General features: G+C 38.6%; 1 protein-coding gene across 1 annotated transcript; it reads right to left on the bottom strand.

Annotated features, from left to right (window-relative positions):
• Positions 1–7,798: 7,798 nt before the first annotated feature.
• On the bottom strand, positions 7,799–18,691 carry stmn2b (stathmin 2b). The gene is made up of 5 exons (XM_042505912.1): positions 18,535–18,691; positions 11,083–11,178; positions 10,797–10,969; positions 10,031–10,222; positions 7,799–9,039 (listed from the first exon to the last, which is right to left on the bottom strand). Exons 1-5 carry the CDS (start codon positions 18,551–18,553, stop codon positions 8,980–8,982), a joined length of 540 nt encoding a protein of 179 aa, XP_042361846.1. The 5' UTR covers positions 18,554–18,691; the 3' UTR covers positions 7,799–8,979.
• Between the last annotated feature and the right edge of the window lie 2,930 nt (positions 18,692–21,621).

The following is a 21,621-nucleotide window of genomic DNA, read 5'->3' as shown; positions in this document are numbered from 1 at the left end:
TTTTAAACCTTTGAAATTGTTATATTATGTTGTCTTTATTATATTATTGAATTATTATTGATGTATTAACTTGTAAGCAGTATTTTGTATGGGGTAGCTTATCAGTGTGTAGCAGGGATTGTTTAATGTTTAAATAGGCCATCACATGTAAATCTTGTAAATCTGTTTAAAATCACCAAAATACTGGTGCCATCCATGTGCTATGAAAGCACTGTTGGTGGTAAAGTGTTTTTTTGGTTCATTTCCTGAGGATATTTGTTTAGTTTGGTGTTTTTGACCGTGGATTTTGAAAGGGGCCTGAGAACATATGGTGACCAGCAACAGAGCTTCAAGCTTCCTGGAGCATATCTTTTTGTAAAAAAAAAAGGTTGAAAACATGGCGACAACAACTAAAAAGTTGGCAGAAGAGCTGGAAGAGATTAAAAAAACACTTCATTTCATGTCTGAGGAGATCAGCAAAGTGGTTAAGCAGCAAGCCAGTTTGATGGGCCTAGTGGAAGAAGTCCGTGAGCTGAAGGCCGCAATCAAACTTAAAGACCAGAAGATCCATCTGCTTGAAGAAAGGATTGATGACTTGGAGCAGTACTCCAGGGGAAATGATCTGATCATCACTGGGCTGGATACCAGACATCGTAGCTATGCCAGGGCTGCAGCCAGCGACCAGCAAGGTGAGGATGCACCACCTGAAGAACTGCTCACACTAGAGACACAAGTTGTTAAATTTTTGAGCAGTAAGAACATTGATCTGGATAGTGAGAACATCTCAGCCTGCCACAGCCTTCCACGTAAGGATAAAAATGCCAAACCAACCATTGTTGTTCAGCTTACTAACAGAAAGTATAAGATTAATTTACTACGACAGGCAAAAAAACTAAAGGGCACAGGGGTGTACATAAATGAACATCTGACGAAGAAGAATGCTGAAATAGCTAGACATAGCCGCATACTTAGAAAACAAAATAAAATTCATTCAACATGGACAAGGAATGGGAAAACATTTATCAAGCTAAATGGACCACCAGAGCAGGCAAAGGTGATTGCAGTGAGGAATCTGGGAGACTTGGAACAATACAAGTGACAATGGATGCAGCTTTGTTAGCAAATGGCACACTTAATGAGGATTGGAAAATGTTTGTTTGTTTATTGGAATAAAGAAGCAAGATAAAGAATTAATGCCAAGTTTGAAGTATGAAATTGGAATTTGTTGCTTTCACTTTGAGTTATATTCGGTGCTCTATGATAGTACGAGAATATAAGTATATTGTACAATCTTGTGACTTCTGTTTTGCTGATTTGTTGATTTTTACTTTTTTAGTTAAGATATGACAGATAAAAACATATCTTTTCCTTTAGAACAGGAGTATGAGGATTACTATGAGAATGAAAACTATTTAGCTGAGCCTTGTTTCAATAGAATATATGAAGAGTCACACTTAAGTTTTTTAAAGTCAGCTGAACATAAATCATTTAGTTTTGAGAATGACATTGATCCAGATGCAAATTTATATAAAGATTGGAACTCTAGGTCCAAATATTACACGGAAAATCAGTTTAATGAACTCAGTCTGAATGGATTTTCAATTATACACTTTAATAGTCGAAGCCTCTATGCAAATTTTGATCAAATCAAAGAAATTGTGCAATCATCAAAACATAGTTTTCAAGTCATTGCTATCAGTGAAACCTGGCTGACAAATGAAAAGGGCTCCAATTTTATATTAGAGGGATACAATCATTTTAGTGTAAACCGTAAGAATAAAAGGGGTGGTGGAGTGGCTTTCTTTGTACAGAAAGATTTGCAATGTAGAGTGGTTGACAGTACAGTTGTGGATGATATCATGGAGAGTCTGACGATTGAAATACACTCCACAAATCTGAAAAGTATTATTGTGAGTTGTATATATAGGACACCTGGCTCTTGCATTGATTCTTTTGTTAATTTCATGGTTGACATTTTAGGTAAGGTATGTGATAAGAAACAAGTTTTTGTTTGTGGTGATTTCAATATTGATTTAATGAAATGGAATGAACATAAAATGACAACAGAATTTTGTAACACAATGTTCAGTCTAGGTGTCTGGCCCCTGATTGACAACCCGAGTCGAATAACCAAAGACAGTGAAACACTAATAGACAATATTTTTACGAATACTCGTCACCAAGTAACAAGTGGTTTGCTCATAAGTGATGTAAGTGATCACCTTCCTGTTTTTGTAGTTGTGCATAATTTAATTGCAAAATGTTCGGTTGATAAGAATAAACGTCCCTACAAATTAAGGAGATTGACAACATTAGAAAGAATTGAAGCCTTAAAGATAGATCTTAGAAATTGTAACTGGGACGAGGTTTATGTTGATGATCCAGATCTAGCATATGAAGCATTTTTATTTGCATTTTTAAAATTATATAATAAGCATTGTCCTATAAAAATGTGTAGGGTGAAAGATCAATATGAAGGTAAACCCTGGATTACAAAAGGTCTGCAAAAGGCATGTAATAAGAAAAACCAACTGTACAAAAAGTTTTTACAGCTGAGAACTAGTGATAGTGAGGAAAAATACAAGCGCTATAAGAACAAACTAACTACTATTATGAGGACTCAAAAAAAGGAATACTATAGTAAATTGTTGGAGGACAGTAAAAATAACATACAAAAAACTTGGAAGGTGATCAATTATATTACACAGAATAAAAGTAATAATTCAGAACTCCCAGATTTCTTTATAAATAAAGTTAATAATAAAGTGCATGATTTAAGAAGTATTGTTGACGAGTTCAATGACTATTTTGTAGATGTTGGGGCTTCTTTGGCAAAACAGATTACTGTACCTGATGACAACAAATATATGTTTAATAATTTGATTAATACTAATGCTAGTTCTATGTTTTTAAGTGGGGTACATGAAACTGATATTATTGAAATTGTAAGAAAATTTAAAAATAAGAGATCACTTGACATACATTCCATTGATACTGTAATTATTAAAGATGTTATTGATTATATTGTCAGACCCTTGACCTATGTTTGTAATCTGTCTTTCCAAAAAGGAATTTTTCCTAACGACATGAAGTTGGCAAAGGTGATCCCAATTTATAAAAATGGAGATAAACACTATATGGAAAATTACAGACCAATATCACTTTTGCCACAATTTTCTAAAATTATAGAGAAATTGTTTGTGAAACAATTAAATTTGTTCATTCATAAAAATAAATTATTAAGTGAAAATCAATATGGATTCAGAGAGAGCAGAACTACTGCCTTTGCAGTAATGCAAATGGTAGAAGAAATAGCAAATGCAAATGAAAATGGTGAGTGTTCTATTGGTCTGTATATTGATCTGCAGAAGGCGTTTGACACCATAGATCACGGACAGTTATTGAAGAAGCTAGAGATGTATGGAATACGAGGGGTTGTTCATTCTTGGCTGGAAAGCTATTTAGGCAATAGACACCAGTGTGTACAAATTAATGATACTATGTCAGCACTGAGAAAGATTACATGTGGTGTACCACAAGGATCAGTGATTGGTCCAATACTGTTCATTCTTTATATAAATGACATCTGCAATGTAACCGATTTTTTTAGATATGTAATATTTGCAGATGATACCAATCTGTTTTGTTCGGGTAAGAATTTAAAGGAACTTTTGTGTTGTGTAGAAATGGAGCTGGAAAATCTCAAGACTTGGTTTGATGTCAACAAATTATCCTTAAATATTAAGAAAACAAAATTTATGGTATTTGGGAATCCAAATGAAAGTGACTGTAATGTTAAATTAAAAATCTGTAATATTGACATTGAAAGAGTCTCTGAGACTAAATTCCTTGGGGTTGTCATTGATCAAAAGCTAACATGGAAACAACACATTGAGTATATTAAAGGGAAAATCTCAAAATCACTTGCAATCCTATATAAATCCAGAAATGTGCTGAATTCCAAGGCTTTGCATTTGATCTATTACTCATTGATTGTTCCCTATATGTCTTACTGTGTGGAATTGTGGGGATCCACCTTTAAAACCACCATAAATTCAATTGTAAAATTGCAAAAACGAGCTATACGTATCATCAATAATGCTAACTATTATGCACACACAGAAATACTTTTTCTAAATTCTCATGTTATGAAATTTAATGATCTGTTTTATTATAAAATAATGCAAATTATGTTCAGAGCAAAATCAAAAATGCTCCCTGACTCAATACAGAGGTTCTTTTCAATTCAGGACAGTCCTTATAATCTTAGAGGTGTTTACAAGTTCACTGTACAAAAAGCTAAAAAAGGTATGAAAAGAAGATGTGTCTCCATTATAGGCGTTAAATTCTGGAATGATGCCGACATAAATTTAAAAACATGTCATTCTTTTTTGGTTTTTAAGAAAATGCTTTGTAAAGCTATTTTTGAAGCTTATAAGTGTGATTAATTATCTGTTGTTGTGTCTTCTTTGTTTTTCTGGAGGTTGGTGGACCAAAAAGTTGATAATATAGGATAGGCTTTAATAAGCAGTCTGCTTCTGCCTATGCCTTTTCAGTCAATATTCAACACATGATTCTTGAGTTAATGATTTTGTGATTTTGTGTGAAATGTCAATACTGTGTACAATATTTGGTGTTGTCATGACTGAATAAAAAACTAAACTAAACATGATTTAAATACTCCAGAGATAGAGTTTCTATATTTTTACTCCCCAAATTCTTGCACCCAGAGGTTTGAATCAAGAGTATGAGATCAAAAATTTTCACTAGAAAAATAAAAAATAAACAAATAATAATAATAATAGTATTAGTGATTGTATTGTGATGGCGCTTAAGGTGTACATTTTTCTAGACTCTATACATAGTGTGTGTGTCTTCTCTTATTGTGATTTTCTCCCCATAATTTGAATTTTACTTTCTAGTTTTAATTTTTCTTACTAGTTTTACTTCATTGAAATTCAATCTTTTTTCTCTCTTTTTTTTCCTTTTTTTTTTTTTAAGTGTGTCTCTTTTTTGTGTGTATGTAGGCCTATTGGAGATTTCTTCTGCCCTCCCTTATCCTTAATACAATTTTGAATGCAGCTGATTGCTAGAATTTTTTATCTGTTTTTATATATCATATATATATATATCAGTTATTTTATTAGTCATTGATTGGTAGATTGTTGATGAATTGTATTATAAAGTATTTTGACATGAAGAATCTTGATCAATTTAGATTTGTTTGATGTTTTGTCATATGCTCACTACATCACTGTTTTCTTTCCCTGTTTACTTTTTCTGTGTATTTTCTTTGTAATTTATTGAATTGTTGATTGTCACTTGTTTAACCACCTTGAGTGGTTCACTGCCACCACAGAGCTCGTAAACCTATTGCTGTGCATTATATGGTCTTCATTAATTTTTTTCCTAAATCCAATCCAGAAATAGTTTGAAGTAGTGTGAACAATACTTTGCTGTAATGAATATTACCTTTTAATCCCATATAAATAGCTAAAAACAAACGCACAAAAACCTCGCAGATCTACTCTTTCCTCACTGAGAAATTCTGGATCTGGCCTCGCGCTCCGCCCACCGCTGCTCGCGCTAGGTTGACCGGCTAATAAATGGCTTGTGATTGCTAGTTGCTAGTGTTAGCATGAGCAAACATTGGGGAGATTCAGTCACACGTTTGAACCGCAGTCCAACTCAGTCACAGGTGAAGAGTTATAGCGCACCAATATCAGCTACAGGCAGCAGACGCGTCGGTAAGTGTAAGTGTATGGTAAGTGTTTTTAGCAGTTTTAAAATGTATGTTGTTTATTAGCTTGTAGGCTAACTTTACTGGCTGACAGCAGTAATGGTTGTGACAAGTATGTCAGTGTAGTGTAAAAAAAGCTCAGGGACCAGGGTTACATCCAAGAAATGCTCAAACTTTGCTCTCTGTACTGACATGTCCGCTCTGCACTGGTTTAAGGTGTCTTTGCTGGTGTTGTATCGAAGTCTGTTCCCCTAAATTCACAAATTCTGTATGTGTTTCCTGTATAACTTGATGTTTATTTCCATTTTCAGTATGACGTTGTGATAAGGCTGTGGTTTGGTTTAGGCACACAAATTGCTTGGTAAGGGTTGGGGAAACATCATGTTTGGGCTTTAAGGTCCAGTGTGAAGGATTTAGTGGCATCAGCTGAAACTTCTCCTATATACCATGCATGTGGGAGGACCACAATGGCTGACATGAAACCACAGATGGCCATATCTAGAGCCAACGTTTAATTTCTTCCTTCTGGGCGACTTCAGAAAAAACATGGTGGACTCTGTGAAAGAGGACCCACTCTGTATCTAGATATAAATGGCTCATTTTAAGGAAATGAACACACAACTATTCTTATTTTCAGGGGATTATGAACTAATGAAAAATTGTTGTGAATATTAGTTACAATTTCTGCTTACAGATTCCACTTATTCCTATGTACTGGGCCTTTAAAATACTGGGTTTGGTCAACTTTTTATGAGAAGTATGCCTAGAGGGCTTTCTGCCAGAAAGTGACTTCTTAGATAACATTAGGAGGGGGAATTGTGGTTTAAGTTCATATGCATGAAATGTGCAGATATCATATATTTGCAGGCACGCACAACGACAATAATTTATTTCCTGGTCTCAGCACATTGATCTAATCTGACAACACAATCTCATCCCACGTCGTCACATGTCAATGCTTTGCAGTGGACGTCCGCGCACAAATATTACGTTTTAGGTATCCTTCTATATCTGCTGTTTATGCTTCAGGATGGCACTACCTTGATGTCAACAAATGCACAACACCAGAACGTCAATAAAAGCACATGTTGGCACAGATGGTTGGGATTAGGAGAAGGAGGCACATAGTAATCTGTAGATAATAAAAAATCTGTAGAAAAAAAAAATATTTAGACACTGGTTTTCTACATAAAAGTACAGGGTTTCCACCACCTCTCCTGCCTGCCCTGTAGGCACCCTCATGCTCTGTATATTACATCGCCCTGACACCATCCTGCCACGTTTCATACAGATGCCACAGGTTCGGTCCAGCTGTCTGCTTGTTTATAATAACACTGCAAGAGGTTCTGTCCGGCCACATTCTCACCTGACACTGTCCAACAAAGTTACATGTGAAAAGTGACTTTTGGCATTGCTATCTTACACCAGAATCACTGACAAAGCTGCGATATTTTACAAGATCTGAATGAGAACGGGCTGAATCTTAAGTATGTGGCACTGCCTGAATGCTTCACTGAAAACATGACCGCTCACAAATCTGAAAGAAGTCACTCTCAAAGCCAGTTTCATTCACTGAACCCCAAATCTTTATTAACCACTGCTTGCTCACAAAGATATATGTGGAGAGGGGGAAAACACACAAATGGACAGAGGAGAGATAGAGAGGCAGGTAGGATCGTCACTGTCTGTGATGTACTTGAGTCATCTGTTACACACTGTAACGGTGTTGGTTTATACTTCACCGGGTCTATACAATGGCACAAACATTCGGTTATCTACCCGCCATTTCTGCAATACACACACACACTCACACACATCTTCTGGCCTACTGTGCGTGTGCGACCGACATTCGGATACTTGAATACACTCACATACACCTTTACAGATGGCAATACTGTGTTCACGAATCATTGTTGCAGCGATACCTGTTATGGCTTAAATATCTTTCTTGTGCCGACCTTTCGGTGGCGTTTACAGTGTCTTGGAGTGAAGTGTGATGATTCCTGTAGGCGCTGATGAAGTAGGGCACTACTCTAGCCTCTAGGAAATGGACAAAGGTGAGAGTTATTTGTATTTTCTCCGATTCACAGTAACAATTCTGGTGAGGCTTTTTTGCACTTGCACTTGTTCTTGAGATGCACTTTTACCTCAGTTGTGTTGTATAGTACAGTATCGTGTGATTGGAAGCTTGTTTCTGAGGAGTATACATAAGAGGCTGTTGGTCAGAGGTGTTATGTGAGCTTTCTGGGTGCCAGATGGACAGAATTTAGCGAGCTCCTCCTGAGCTCTGCGCTATGATTGGCTAAATGCCTGCCCATGTGGAGAGCGTGTGAGCGAGTGCTTCTACAGTATGTATGTGGAGAGATGAAGAGGCTGCAGACGGAGGGGAAGGAGGATGAGGATGGGCTCATTAAATGCTATAGTGTTCTCCTGTGGTACAGTCACCATCTACCTCACAGGAGTGGATGTGCAGCGACGGCTTGCGGTCCCCACAGAAAGCAAACTGTCCCCTTTCCATCTGCCAACTTCCTTGCACACGTCCCTCGCTAATTGGAACATTGGCAAAAACTGGATGGAAAATCACTCTGACCAAACACAGATCCAATTTTGTTTCCAGATCTGCAGGGTCAGATGAGTAAGCGCCCACTCGGAGGGATGAGGGAACGGAGCCAGGATGCGGTCCTTGTGAGGACGCAACCAGTCGCAGCAAACATCAGCTAGCTGGCAAACTCACAACAAACACCTACGCCCGATATAATTCTCAGGCTGAAATGAACAGAAAAAAAAACATGAAAATGAACAAATTATTACATCCATATATAAGCAGGGAGAGGAAACTTATATAGAAAAAATGGCACACTGCAATCAATACTTTTGCTGCTTGTATCGTACTGTATATAACAAAAAAAGAAGTATTTACAAAAACCAATACCCACTTTCACTTGTCAATTTGACTTTTTTTCTTTTCTTTCGCATTTGAAACGGAGCAAAAACATTCTTTTTTGGGAAGAGTGGGTGGGAGACATTAATTTTTCTTTTAATTATTTTCACTTTTTTTTCCACCCCCAACCCCATTTGAACCTCCCACTGTCTTGGGGTGGCGTCTCAGGCTGTGTTACTTTCGTAGTAGTATGGGGGAGTATGGCGGAGGGGTGGAGAAGGTGGGGACATGTGGTGGAGAGAAGGGTGTTCCTCAGGGTCGGGGGTGGTGGTGGTGGTGGTGGGGGGGGGGTTTGGAGGTGGGAACCTGTTGGGGCTTCTCACGCTGTCACTTCTTCTCTCAACTCCTTGTTCCTGCGCACCTCCTGAGCGTGCCTCTCCTAGAAAAAACACGAATTATGGATGTTGGCTTTTTTTTCCTGTAATAACTAATAAGTGGCACAAAAGCCGCAAGGAAATACCGCAAAGGGTCGGTAGAAACACCTGGGATCGGTGGCTCAAATGCAGTTGGGAAACTGAAACTAACTGCACGGAGTGTGTATTTTCAAAGAAACAGGACTGCGGAGCAAAGGGCATTTGCTTTTTTTACAACGTTCTGTCTGAGAAATGAGCTTTCAGTTCAGTAGTACATTTTTCGGATAAATGGACCTTTAGAAAAATGACGTGCCACTTTTGCACAGACCTAGCCTAGCTATAATGTAGAGATTTACGCGTCATAAATTAAACTGCTTGCACCATATAAACAAGCCACTTCTTGAATAATTGTTACTGATTATATACATTCAGTTACCAGCAGGAGTTAACTATTACGTAGCCAGCTGATCCAACTGATAAAGCTAATATATTGCATTAAATTACAAAACATCAGACTAAATAAGCAGTTAAATAGCATCAGTTACATTAGCATAATCAGATATTTCCCACACTGAACTGCATGAATACTACTTAACCTGAATGTATCCATAGGCTATAAAATTCAAAGAGTAAGAGCAGCACCACAGATTTGTTACAGCTCGTAATGCAACAGTGATTCCTTTTTACTGTGATTGGACACTGCTTAATATTGTTTTTAAGCAACTATTTCACATACTAATTCATTTTTTTTCTTAGAAATTAATAAGTTACATTGATACGTTTTCATTTTGCAACCTAATTTACTGTAGTAAATCATTAGTTTGAAACTAGCGAGCAGTAATTTAATCTACTGCACAGATGATGTAATTTGACAGTTGAAGATGGTAAATGTTACAAATTCAAATAATTACAATAATTGAGACTTTTTTGTCTTTGGTCAAAATATTCTTGGGGAGAGGTAACTTAAACGTTTGACCTCAGTATATCTAAAACCATGGCTACGCCCCGGTTCCTTACCCTCTCCTGCAGGCGCTCCATCATGGCAGCCAGGTAAGCCTGCCGGTTTTCCTCAATTTGCTCCATCTTCACCTGGAGCTTCTCCTCGGCCATGCGGCTGAAGTTGCTGTTCTCCTCCATGGCCTTCAGCAGCACGTCGCGCTCGTGGTCCCGCTTCTCGGCCAGGGCTCGCAGTACCTGGGCCTCCTGGGACTGGAAAAAGGAAGCAGAGGGAATGAGTCGGAGAGCAAGTGTCGATAGAGAGATGGCGATTGACTGAGTAGCTCTCACACATTAATGTTAAGCTAAAATTGTCTGGAGGTGAAATCATTTCTCTCCTTGCCACTTTCATCCTGTCTTGGCATTCCCCATAATTAATATATTGTATGTTTGACCTATAGTATTGGACATCTGGTGTTAAGAAAATTGTCAAACTGTGTCATTGATTCAATCATTGATTTGTTGGTGGGTGTCTGCATTTTGGCAGCTGCTTGTATTGACTATATTGATATTCAAATCAATGAAATGCAGGGAATAGCCAGTGTCAGATTAGATATTTCATCGCAGTTTTGCACCTGCAGTAGTCAGTGTGATGCGTGATTGACCAAACATCCAGACTTCCAATTAGATGTCATGGGAGGTCAAGTAGTTACTACAGCAAACCACTTTTATTTCTCCTTGTGTTTTGGGTCAGAAGAGGTTTATTTGGGGTATTACAAAAAGCTTTTCAGTTTCACAGTTACGCGTGGTCGCTGGGTGCAATGAAATTGATTGGAAATGTCCTTACTTTCCTCCGGTCCTCAGCTGCCTCCAGTTTCTTCTGGATGTCCTCCAGGGAAATGTCCCTCTTTGGGGGGTTGGTGATGCAGTGGGCAGCATCAGACACGGGGGAGACCGGCTTCAGGATGACCTCAAAGGCCTGGCCTGAGGCTCGCTTGTTAATGGGCTTGATGTCCAAGTCTGCGCATGGACAAGAAAGACAGACAGACAGACAGAAAAACCCTTTGTTGCCTCTGTATGACTTTCCATTCAAGTATATTTGAAACAGAAGTTGAAAAAGTAAATCTTCATACCTTCAAAGTCACCCATGATGTTTTTGCGAGTCTCGGGATACAGACAAGAGCAGATGAGTGAGAGAACTGAAATCTCCTTCATCTTCTCCTTGTAAGCTGTGGGGGAAAATTGAGACATGACTGACTGTGTGTATGTAAACTGCTAAAACACACATTCACACACACAAAATATCATTAACCCACTAACACACTAAAAAGATGAAACATCATTAACCCACTTCTACCTCCACAGGAGGCCCTTGATGTAAATATCCAGATTTTGTGGTTAATAATTATTCATCAAGTCTTCCAAAAAGAAACCTCATCAAAGGATGTCTTGCGGAGCTGAGCCGCTGTGGGTTTTGTCTGCATTTTGTGGTCTTTGTTTTCACCGAGTCGCAAGGGGAGCAGGATGGATGTGTCCTTTTTTTGGCCTAATTTCCCCAACAGCCAAGATGCTGCCGTCCCCACAGAATTCTCCACACATCATTAGCCATGCATTTCATTTCGGTCCATCACTTATTAACATAGTCACACCAACGCCCTATTGCCTCTCAGCCATTCACCAAAAACACACTGCTTTCCAGGTAATATAGAAAGCTCAGAAGCCAGGGTTTACGAGAGATGTTGGGATGATTTTTGTTTTCTTTCTTATCTCCTTTCTCTGTGGGTTGTGGATAAAGGCTCATATCTGAGGGTTTAGCTTATCAGCAGAACGCAGCAATACGACTGTCCAGCATTGGTCCATTTATGGTCCAAAAAGTTAATAACACTGAAGCAAATCAAATCAGGTTGTATTTTGCAATCTGTGCCCTGCTCAGTAGGGAGGGATGAAGTGCTCCAAAGGGCAGACGGTGAAAAAACAGGGAAAAAAAGAACACTCAACCTTGCTCAACCTTGATTTTTTTTTTTTTTTTATTGCTGTATTTTTGGCATCTACTACTTTGTAACGTGAGCCCAGAGTTCAGCAGCAGTCCCTGCAGGGAGAGCGGCAAAAATATCTGCAACGCACTGCAGCTTGTGAAATATTCCGCTTTTGCACATGGCTGCCGTGTTCTGTGAAGGTGCACTGCCTCAGGGTGGAGATTTGCATGCTGACTGTCACAGTATGGCATAATCCATCACCCAGAGCACAAGGCCTGCAGGGCTGAAGTGTGCCACGTTGATTCATGGTTTTCAGCCGGCTACAGTGGCAAAGCCAGAAATGAGATTTACTGTGAAAGAGCTTCTCCACGGTGGGGTACGGTGTACAGTATGATTAATCCAAATCCTCTTCCTCACTCATCTTCCCCGCTCGCTCTCTCCTCATCTTCTCTCTGTGTCTCGCTTTCTGCCCTGCAGACTGGCAGACGCCACAGTAATATGATCAACTCTCAGATGTAGCTCTCACTACTCTCTGATGGCCTTGTTAACCTCTTCCCTGAGGAGGAAGTAAGAGAGGGTGGAAGCACGGCAGGGGGCGAACAAAACCGAGAAGGGGTTGAGAAGGAACAAAAAACTGTTAGATTTCTGTCAGATGAAAGAAAAGACGGGGTGTAGGAAGATGGAGAAAATGCTCGGCTGTTGGGTGGAGCTTTACAATCATGGCAACACCTTTCTGATAAAAACAGAAATCACAAACAGGAGGATTAAAAACCAGTAAGGGGGGCAGCTCCCAGTGGGACCTGCAGCCGCCATCAACTGTCCCTAGAACAGCCTAATGGAAGCAGCCACCTCAGGTGGATAGCACTTTAATTTGCAATTAGCGGGCCGCACCATTTCTGCTGGCAAGAGAGGGGGGGACAGAGCTTTTGGAGGGTTGACACAGGCTCATTAAGTGGCGTGTATATGTCAAGACCCCAGCAGCCATTTTCTCCCCCACACAGCTCCACTTGACAGCTGAAGGCTCAAACAGTTAACAATTCAGTGGAGCAGGTAATTTGGGTTAAGTGCTTATGGAGCAGATCGGCAGAGAGTCTTGTTCAGTGGTTTCCAAGTACTGGGACGGGCTTTTTATCTGTTCAGTAATGTTTTCATCCAGATCTAGATTTCTAGTTTAGGCCACCAACTAACAATTATTTTCACAACAGAATAATCTGCGGATTATTTACTTCATTAATGTGTAAGTATGATTTCACTCGTTTATTTTGTAAAGGTTAGATACAGTTTGATTTGAATTATCTTTAATTTGAGGGATTAAGCATGAGACTGTAGTAGCATATGTTCAGATTTTTTTAATAGAGGGAATTTGAAATGTAGATTTTAAACCAATCAATTCTTAACAAGTTGGGAATGGATCTGACTGACGCATATTGCCTGTCATGTGTAGAGATATAAGGTCTGTGAGAAGTTTGTTGAACCTTATTTTATCATCGGATGCAAAAGATATAATTTAAAAAAGCAGTGAATAGGAGAGTTATTATTAACCAAGAAAGGCTGATTATTTTCTTGATCATTGGTTAAGGTCTATAAAACACAGAAAACTGTGAAAAATTATTTGTTGAACAGTCCAAAACCAAATATATACTAGTTAGAATAGCAAATCCTCACATTTGAGATGTTGGAACTATCAAATATTTGTTGTTTTTACTTAAAAATGACTTTAGGGAGTAATTTATTATCAGAGTAGTTGCTGATTAATTAGTTTTCAATTGAACTGTCAGTCAATCAGTTGATTAATTGATAATTGTTGAATCTCTATTGTGGTTTGTTTAACAATATTTAAGTTGAATGAGCAGTGGCAGATGTTTTCAAATGCAGCAGCTGCTGCTGAGGGCGCTCAATCAAACAAAACAACACAGAGCATTAGAGTAAGACAGAATTAAATGCAAAAGTAGTCTGGGGTGCAGTACAGAAACAAAACAAAGACGAAATCAGTAAATTTGCATGTACAGTATTTTTATATGTTTTTTATTTATAATTATTGTTAGCTAAATTATTAATTTGTGTTGATTTCTCATTAGCTCTTGTTGTTAGTAATAAAAAATAAAAGTTAAGGATAATAATAATAATAACAATAGTTTGATTTCTGTGGTGGCGGGGGGCTGTCTGCTTGCCCAGGGCCCTGAATGTGCTAGTTCCAGCAATGTGAGTGAGCCTGTTTTTACTACAACTGTATGAGGGGCAAATTTAATTTCTTGGAAGATAAGTAGTCACTGTAAATTGAAATGGCTCTCTGACTCATAGCCCTGCAGATTTTTCTTTTATACCCCTAATCAAAAATATATGAGTTTCTCTATTGTGCAAAAATATGAAATTACCTCTGCATTTCTCTTGAGAGAAGAGATCTTTTCCTCCTGTACCCGCTGTAGTAATAAGCTTGTTCCCAGTGGATCAGACACATAAAAATGACAAATGATCCAGAATGACATTCCACAGCAGGACGTGTCCAAACAACAGCATCTTTTAAAAACACTCACTGAGTTTCAGACATGCCGAGTCAGGCGTGTCAATCTGAGACGAGACAAAATCATTTCAGACAGACATGACACCACTTTAATGCTCCCACTCCACTCCAGCAGGCTGGTTCCAACCAGTCAGCTCTGCATCCTCTCACAGAGCTGCTCCTCCTGTCCCGACCACAGACACACAGCCAGCAAACTGCACTTCCTCTTCCAATCCATCAGCCAGAGCACGCAGCTCATCAATATCTACTGTACCTCCTCCCCCGCAAGCATCCCTCTTCCCCAGCATCCTCTGCACCCCCAAGCCTCCGTTTCATCTGTTGCTGATGCATTCTCCCTCTAGTTGTCTCTTTCCACTCGCTGCATCTCCTGGGAGCTTCAACTCTGCATTTGCACAAACCACCACGCCTCTGTTTGGTGCCGTTATTTCTCTCAACAACACTCTTCTTCTTCTTCTAAATGCCCAGCCCCCACTTTAAGAATTTAAACACATTGAGCAAAAAGGCACAATGTGAGAAGCATATGAAAGACACTGTTGACAAGTCAATGCGCAAACTGTGACTCAGTTTATCGCAGTGTTTACTGCTTTCCTGGGTCCTATAACCTAGCAGCAGTGCAGGCTTCATATCTGCGTTCGACACATTCAAGCCCTTTACAGCCATGCCACCTGGCAACAATATAATCACAGAATTATGAAGGTATTACCACGGCAAAATTGGCTATTAAATGAAACAATATGGCACCCAGATGACCAAGAGCAGGTCGAGTTATTCGGTGTAGGAGGGATGGGCTGTTTTTTTCCTAAACCGCACCCAAGGAGATCCGTGTATAGAGCCGCATCTAAGGATAATTTTCAATAAATCGCTTATCATTTGGTTGATAAAATGTATGATTATTGTGAAAATAAAGTTTCCTAAATGTCTTGATTTGTATGACAAATATGCCAAAACTCAAATATATTCGGTTTATTGTCACATAAAACTGAATTTTCAGAATTTAGAAGCTGTAACAACGGATATTTTTGGCATTGTTGCTTAAAAATGACTTAAATGATCGACAAACTATCATAATAGTTACCTTTTATATCATTACCACAGCAAATTACTACTACTAAATTAAACAATATGACTCCCAGATGACCAAGGGCATGTCCAGTCAGTTGATGCAGGAGGGGTGAGCTGTTTTTTTCCAAAACCGCACCCTAAGTCTATACAAGGAGATCAGAGCTGCAACTAAAGATCATTTTTCAAAGAACTGAGAAGCTTCTGGTTTAGTCTTAGTTTCTCAAATCCCTGTGATATGTCTTCAAATGCTGTGTTTTGTTTGACAAAACCAAACAATATTCAGTTAATTTTTACACAAACAGAGAGAAATCCTCACAATTTAGAAACTACCAAGATTTTTTGGGGCCTTTTTGCTTAAAAGATGACTCATCGTAATCTTTGCAAATTACAATTAACTAATTAATCATTACCTTCTGATCAGTGCATTAAAAGAGCAGACCTCAGAGGTGGCTGTATGAAATGTATCTACAGTCAGAAAAACACCTGAGAATACCGTCAAATTTGCCAAACTAGGACCCTAAAATCTCCGAACCGTCTCATCCAGATGTCGATTGTCACAAGTGATGAACGGAGCACGAGCATATGGCATACCATCGCCACCGCTGGATTGATGTCGCCTCTTCCTCTCAGCCTCATTGTAAAGAGCAACAGTCATCTGAACCAGTAATGGGAGTGTGCTGATCAATGAGACTGGGCGGTAAATCAGCGTGAGTTACGAGTCCCTCCGAGGTTCATGCACGCGTGTGCATTACGACAATAGTGATGCAGATGATAAGATGAAAAATGTGGCCGGAATTTGGACTAGTTGCTTGAAGTTGATGGTACGATTGTCCGAGGAAGTTTGTGTCTCTTTACACAAAGGAATTGATTTTTAGGGGCTGAATGACCACACCTAATTGGATATGACAAGTGTGTGGGATAAGGATCAGGAGGAGAGCTCAGAGGCTTTGATATGCACAGGAGGGACTCTGAGACGAGATTGTTTATGGGATAGCTGATTTGTAGAGGCTTCAGGGTGTCTGCATCCTTAGTTCTCCTTCAAGAAAGGAAAAAAAAAACACACAAATTCATGTATTCACAGATGTTTTAAAACCAAATTGGCTTGATTTATTTCAAAAACATGGGAAGAAGGAAATTCACAATGGAAGAAGAAATGACCCAAAACTTAACAAGAAATTAGCACAAAAGTACTAGAAAATTACTTGAAAATTAGTTTTTTAAAAAATATATTTTTTTAAGAGTAAAAAAAATGTAAAAAAAAAAAAAAAAAAAAAGGTAAAAAAATGTAATTCAGATGATTAATAATATATATATTTCCCTTGCTTTTTTTATTTTATTTTTCCTTAGACATTCTTACCTAGCTTTTTTTTTTTTTTTTTTTTTTTTTTAATTTCCTAAACATTTCCTACTAAGTTGCCCTTTTCCCCATGTTTTTTGAAAAAAAAAATGCACCAATTTGCTCAGGGCTCAAAGTTTTAAATACTTGTGAAAGGTGTCTGAATACAGCACAAGAAAAGTGATGTTGCTCCAGGTTTTAAATGATTTAAATCCTAAAATATGTTGTTTTTGTGACTCGTGAAGGTGTTTCCGCTCCTCCATCTCAGAAAAAGCAGGCTTAATTTGGATGTGATTCTAAAAATATTAAGAGCGCAACAGTGTTTCTGTAAGAGCCGACATGAACTCGATGACCTGCTGGGGTGCTGACTGGCATGATGACTGCTTTCTCCTAGAGTGTCTGCTCCCTGCCCATCCCATTCTGCCTGTCCACAGCTCAAATCATGGAGGAGAGAAGGGGAGGCGGAGGAGGCAGAGGAGGGAGGAGGAGGAGGAGGAGGAGAGGGGAATAAATATACCAGTCAGGGTTTAGTTGTCCCTCAGCACAGACACCATACAGGACCCCTTAACCGCTGTCTGTCTGCATGCCCCTCTATCCATCAAGGGCCTAGTCAACCAGAAAATAAACAGACTATCCCCTAGACTGGTCACACACACACACATTGCACGCCTCAGCTCATATGCACACACCCCTTGCAGCCAGCACTTTCCTTGATGTTAGTTATGATTATAGACTTAATTTTGATAAAGCCTGCAGGTCACATTCAGTGTTTAAAGGCCTCAGAAAGTGATGTTTAAATAATGGAATCCAGCCTTGATGTGGAAATGGATACAAATAGAAGGCCCCACCTGCCATAACATGCAATCTAATTTTATTCCTACATCAAAATAAAGTCTCGATCATAATACATTCATCGCACATATTAGACCACATTTACAATCTATAACCGTCCTAATAGGATTATGGTCTCATTTTCCTGAGACGACATTCATTTTCATCGCCGGTCGTAAATTCTTCCCTCGACTGCAAAGCAATTCTGCAAAAAAAAAAAAAAAAAAGATGCTCCTTTTCTCTCTCTCTATCTCATTCATGCCTTTAGCGGTCACCCACAAAACTGCTTGAGCAGGCTTTACTCTACAGGAACATAGGATGGCCCAGTTTTTCTAAGGAGATTTGTCACGGTGAAATATTTCACGCCCCGGAGAGAGCGGCTGGCTCGCTTTGAAGGGACCGGAGATGTTGGGTGGGGTCGCTGGCGCTGCATTATGCTGCACGGCTCTGAGTCAGGTGCGGCAGGCTGGCATCGACTAAATGCTGCTGTAGGAGGGTGAAGAAAAATCGCCTTTTTTGTGTTGAAATGAATTCTTTTTCAATATTTTTCATGAAAGTGAATAAAAAAATATGCGTCACTAATATGGCAAACTGAATTCTAACTAGCTCATATTTATGGGCACTCATTTGGTTTTAGGATCGAGCAATAACCTTAAACATTGACTCTCAAAACAAAGATTAAAAAACATCAATTTCGCAACTTCATTTTTAAGGAGTGACTTGCAGAGGAGTTTGGCCGCTCCCTCTAATCAACCCTCAGCATCCTTTTGTGCCATGGGTGTCGCCACAGCCTCAGCATCCTCAAAGCTGCGAAGCCGCTGATGTCTAATAGAAATAAAATGTCAAGAGCAAAACTCACCGATTGCGGTCTTGGACATGTCTGTACGGTGGTGGTGCCGGGGCGAGCTGACCGGAGGAGTGTGCGTCGGTTGCTGGATGCGGTATCTCGGGTGAAGGGACTGCTGGTAAGGCACTGAGTCAGCAGAGACGGGGACTGCCGGTGCGCCTGGTGGTCTGAACTGAGCTGCGTCAAGTCCGCGGGAAATAACGAGTACAGAACCGGAAGTATGCGGACTGAGCTTTCAGAATAAAAGACACAAACGTGTCGTGGATTAACACAGTTTCATGTCGATGATACGATCTTTACCTATCCCAATATAATGTTAAACTGAACGATGAGTCAGTTAATCAACTGGCTGAAAATAAATCTGCAGTTCTTTTCATAATTAATTTTTACTATTGAGTCAAAGGGTCAAAAATAAAATAAAAGTATGAAATCAAATAGAATATTATATACAAGAAGAAACAAATTGGAAATACAAAGACAACAAAATATAAAAGAATAAGTGAACATTTTCTTTTATTTTGACGTTTATTTGTTCATTATTTATTTTACATCTTCCACAATATTTACTTGTACAATTAAAAAAAATACTGATTCACTTTATGCATTTAAACTACTGTTTTTTAAGTTTTTATTTTTAGATATAGTACCATGTTTAATTATATCCCTTTAATTGTATTTACTATTTTCCCTATTGCTGTTGCTCTTTTATGTTGCTTTCCTTTTATTTGAAAGAAAAAAAAAATCCTTTTATATTTTTTGCACATTATTTTTTTTATATAGTAAAAAGCAAAAGTGAATATGTAGAATATTGAGCAGTGGGCAAACAGTTTGAGCCCTCTTAATTAAAGCCTGTCTCGATCTTAATCAGACAAATTTGTTGAAGTTGAATCCCATTTTTTATCTCTAACAATCTCTATTTGATTTGATTTGATTTGATTAAAATATTCTTGCTATTATTTTTTAAACACTTTCTTTTTTGATTTAAAGTGCCATTTAAATATAGGTTTGTTTACATCTAATAGCCTGCCATAAGACACATCAAGCATGCACTTATGCATGTTCAGCTGGATTTTCCAATATTTAAATAGCACTGTTCTGTGTTGTGGTGTCTGATGCATTAAGTCATCCAATAAACTGTCAGTCCCCAAAACACCTCCTAAACGTCACATTACAATGCACCATATTTTAAGGGCTGTATTGTGAAATTAAGGACAGGAAGTGTAAACATACAATCTGATTGGCTTGACGGTGGGTCAGTAATGAGCGTTTATGTGCCTTCTAGAGCGTATTAGCCACCACACTCCCTTGACGCGCCTCTCTTCGCCAAAGGCCTGACAAATCCAATGTCCCGTTGTGTTGGAGAGTTCAGGCCCTCAGCAGTGTGGGTGTTTCCTCTTTGTTTCTGTGGTGATGAGCAGCCACCGTCTCTGTCCGTGGTGCTGAAAGGTGAGGACTGACTCTTGACAGGATTAAATTTAGATTTTGCATACTTCACAAAAAAATGATCACAATATAAATTTTTGATTTGAGGTCCCGCCAGCCAAGTGACGCCATGCAGGGAGAATCAGGCTAAAGCTGAATTTTCATACAGACTTTATGGTGACACACACAGCCTAAAACATCCCTTATAGACTAATCTATGCAAACAGTCAAAAGGCAAAATCATAGCAGTTAGCACCTCTTCGTAGCTGCAGAAAATGCTGATGGTCAAATCATGACCTACCAAATAAGTGGGTGGAACCATTAAAACAGCAATCACTAGATGGCAGCAGATCTCAGGTTAAATGAGCTTGAAGGAAAACAGCACGCAGCAATCATTCAAGGTCCATTGAGACAGACATTCAGCAAGACACTTTAATTCATAGGTTTTTACACTTAGTGGCATATATGTGCTAGTTTTTTTTTTCTTTTCAAAAAATTGAATCTATGCATGATAGACTGCAATTTAAAGCACCACCACGGTTCAGCTCCAACGGCATGTTCCTTATCAAAAGGCGTGTGTTTGCAAAGATAACAAAGCAGTTAGTACTGTTTATTTAAAACGATGCATAGAAGTCAAGAGTATGACCTTATGAATGATTACTGATTAACCAGAGCAGAATTTCTAGTTGTGGTTTGTAATGATGCTGTGGATATGCTATGAACACCAGCAGGCACATAAAAAATATTTGAGGTACAAGAAGAAAAAGAAGCTTTTCAAAACAAACAAAAAAAGCTTTGTAAAAGACAACTGAAAACTAATAAACAGGATGCAATTTAAGTGAATAATAAAAAATGAAAGTAAAAGAACAAATAGGCTACAAATAGGCTTATGAGCATAACATAAAAATGACTTAATGGGGAACTATGCCAATTTTAAAAATTAAAACATGTTATTCCTATGGTCTAAGACAGTCTGATGAGAACAGCTCTCTCTGAAATCAAAAAATTAAAGTGCTAAAACCCAAATGTGTGATGCCATTAAGTATATAGTACTGCTTCATTGACAATCAGTTGGGAAAGATGGCATAGATGACACAGATACATCTTTTCCACCAAAAGACCATTGTAATCAAGGATGCATCATCAATAGAAGGTGATGGGTAATGCATAACCGAAGTAAAAACCATGGAGCAGCTCCACGCTTTATATATGATGAAATTGCATGTTTACGACTTAGGGACTGATAATTAATTACCTTGTGGGGGGTGATAAGAATTTCATCATACATTTTTCACTTCCATACATAAAAGGGTAAATTTGTAAAATCTAAGAACTAAGTCGTGGTAAGGGGGGGGTGCATTTTCCCCAGAAAGAAAAAAATCTTTATATTTTAGGGAGGTTTCAAATAAAAAAAAAAAAAAAAAAGTCACACTCCAGCTAGGCCCCTCCTCTGACAGGTAAAGAACAGTCCCTTACTTCTCTGTTTTCTGGCTTTTAGAGAGAACAAATCATGCACCGAAATAATTTATCCGTTATTAATTAAGGTGGTGTTTCCCTTTAAGAGATTACTATGCTGAAAGTGCGTTTTGAACAGATTTATTTATTTTGCCCTTGCAGCTGTATGACCGCATCACTGCTCAGTCACAGATCAATGCGCTCACCCGCTGGTATTTACTG

Source organism: Plectropomus leopardus, chromosome 18 (assembly GCF_008729295.1).
Source record: "Plectropomus leopardus isolate mb chromosome 18, YSFRI_Pleo_2.0, whole genome shotgun sequence".
NCBI classification, from domain to species: domain Eukaryota; kingdom Metazoa; phylum Chordata; class Actinopteri; order Perciformes; family Serranidae; genus Plectropomus; species Plectropomus leopardus.
The sequence above is the reverse complement of the archived record's forward strand: the minus strand, read 5'-3'. Positions and strand labels throughout refer to the sequence as shown.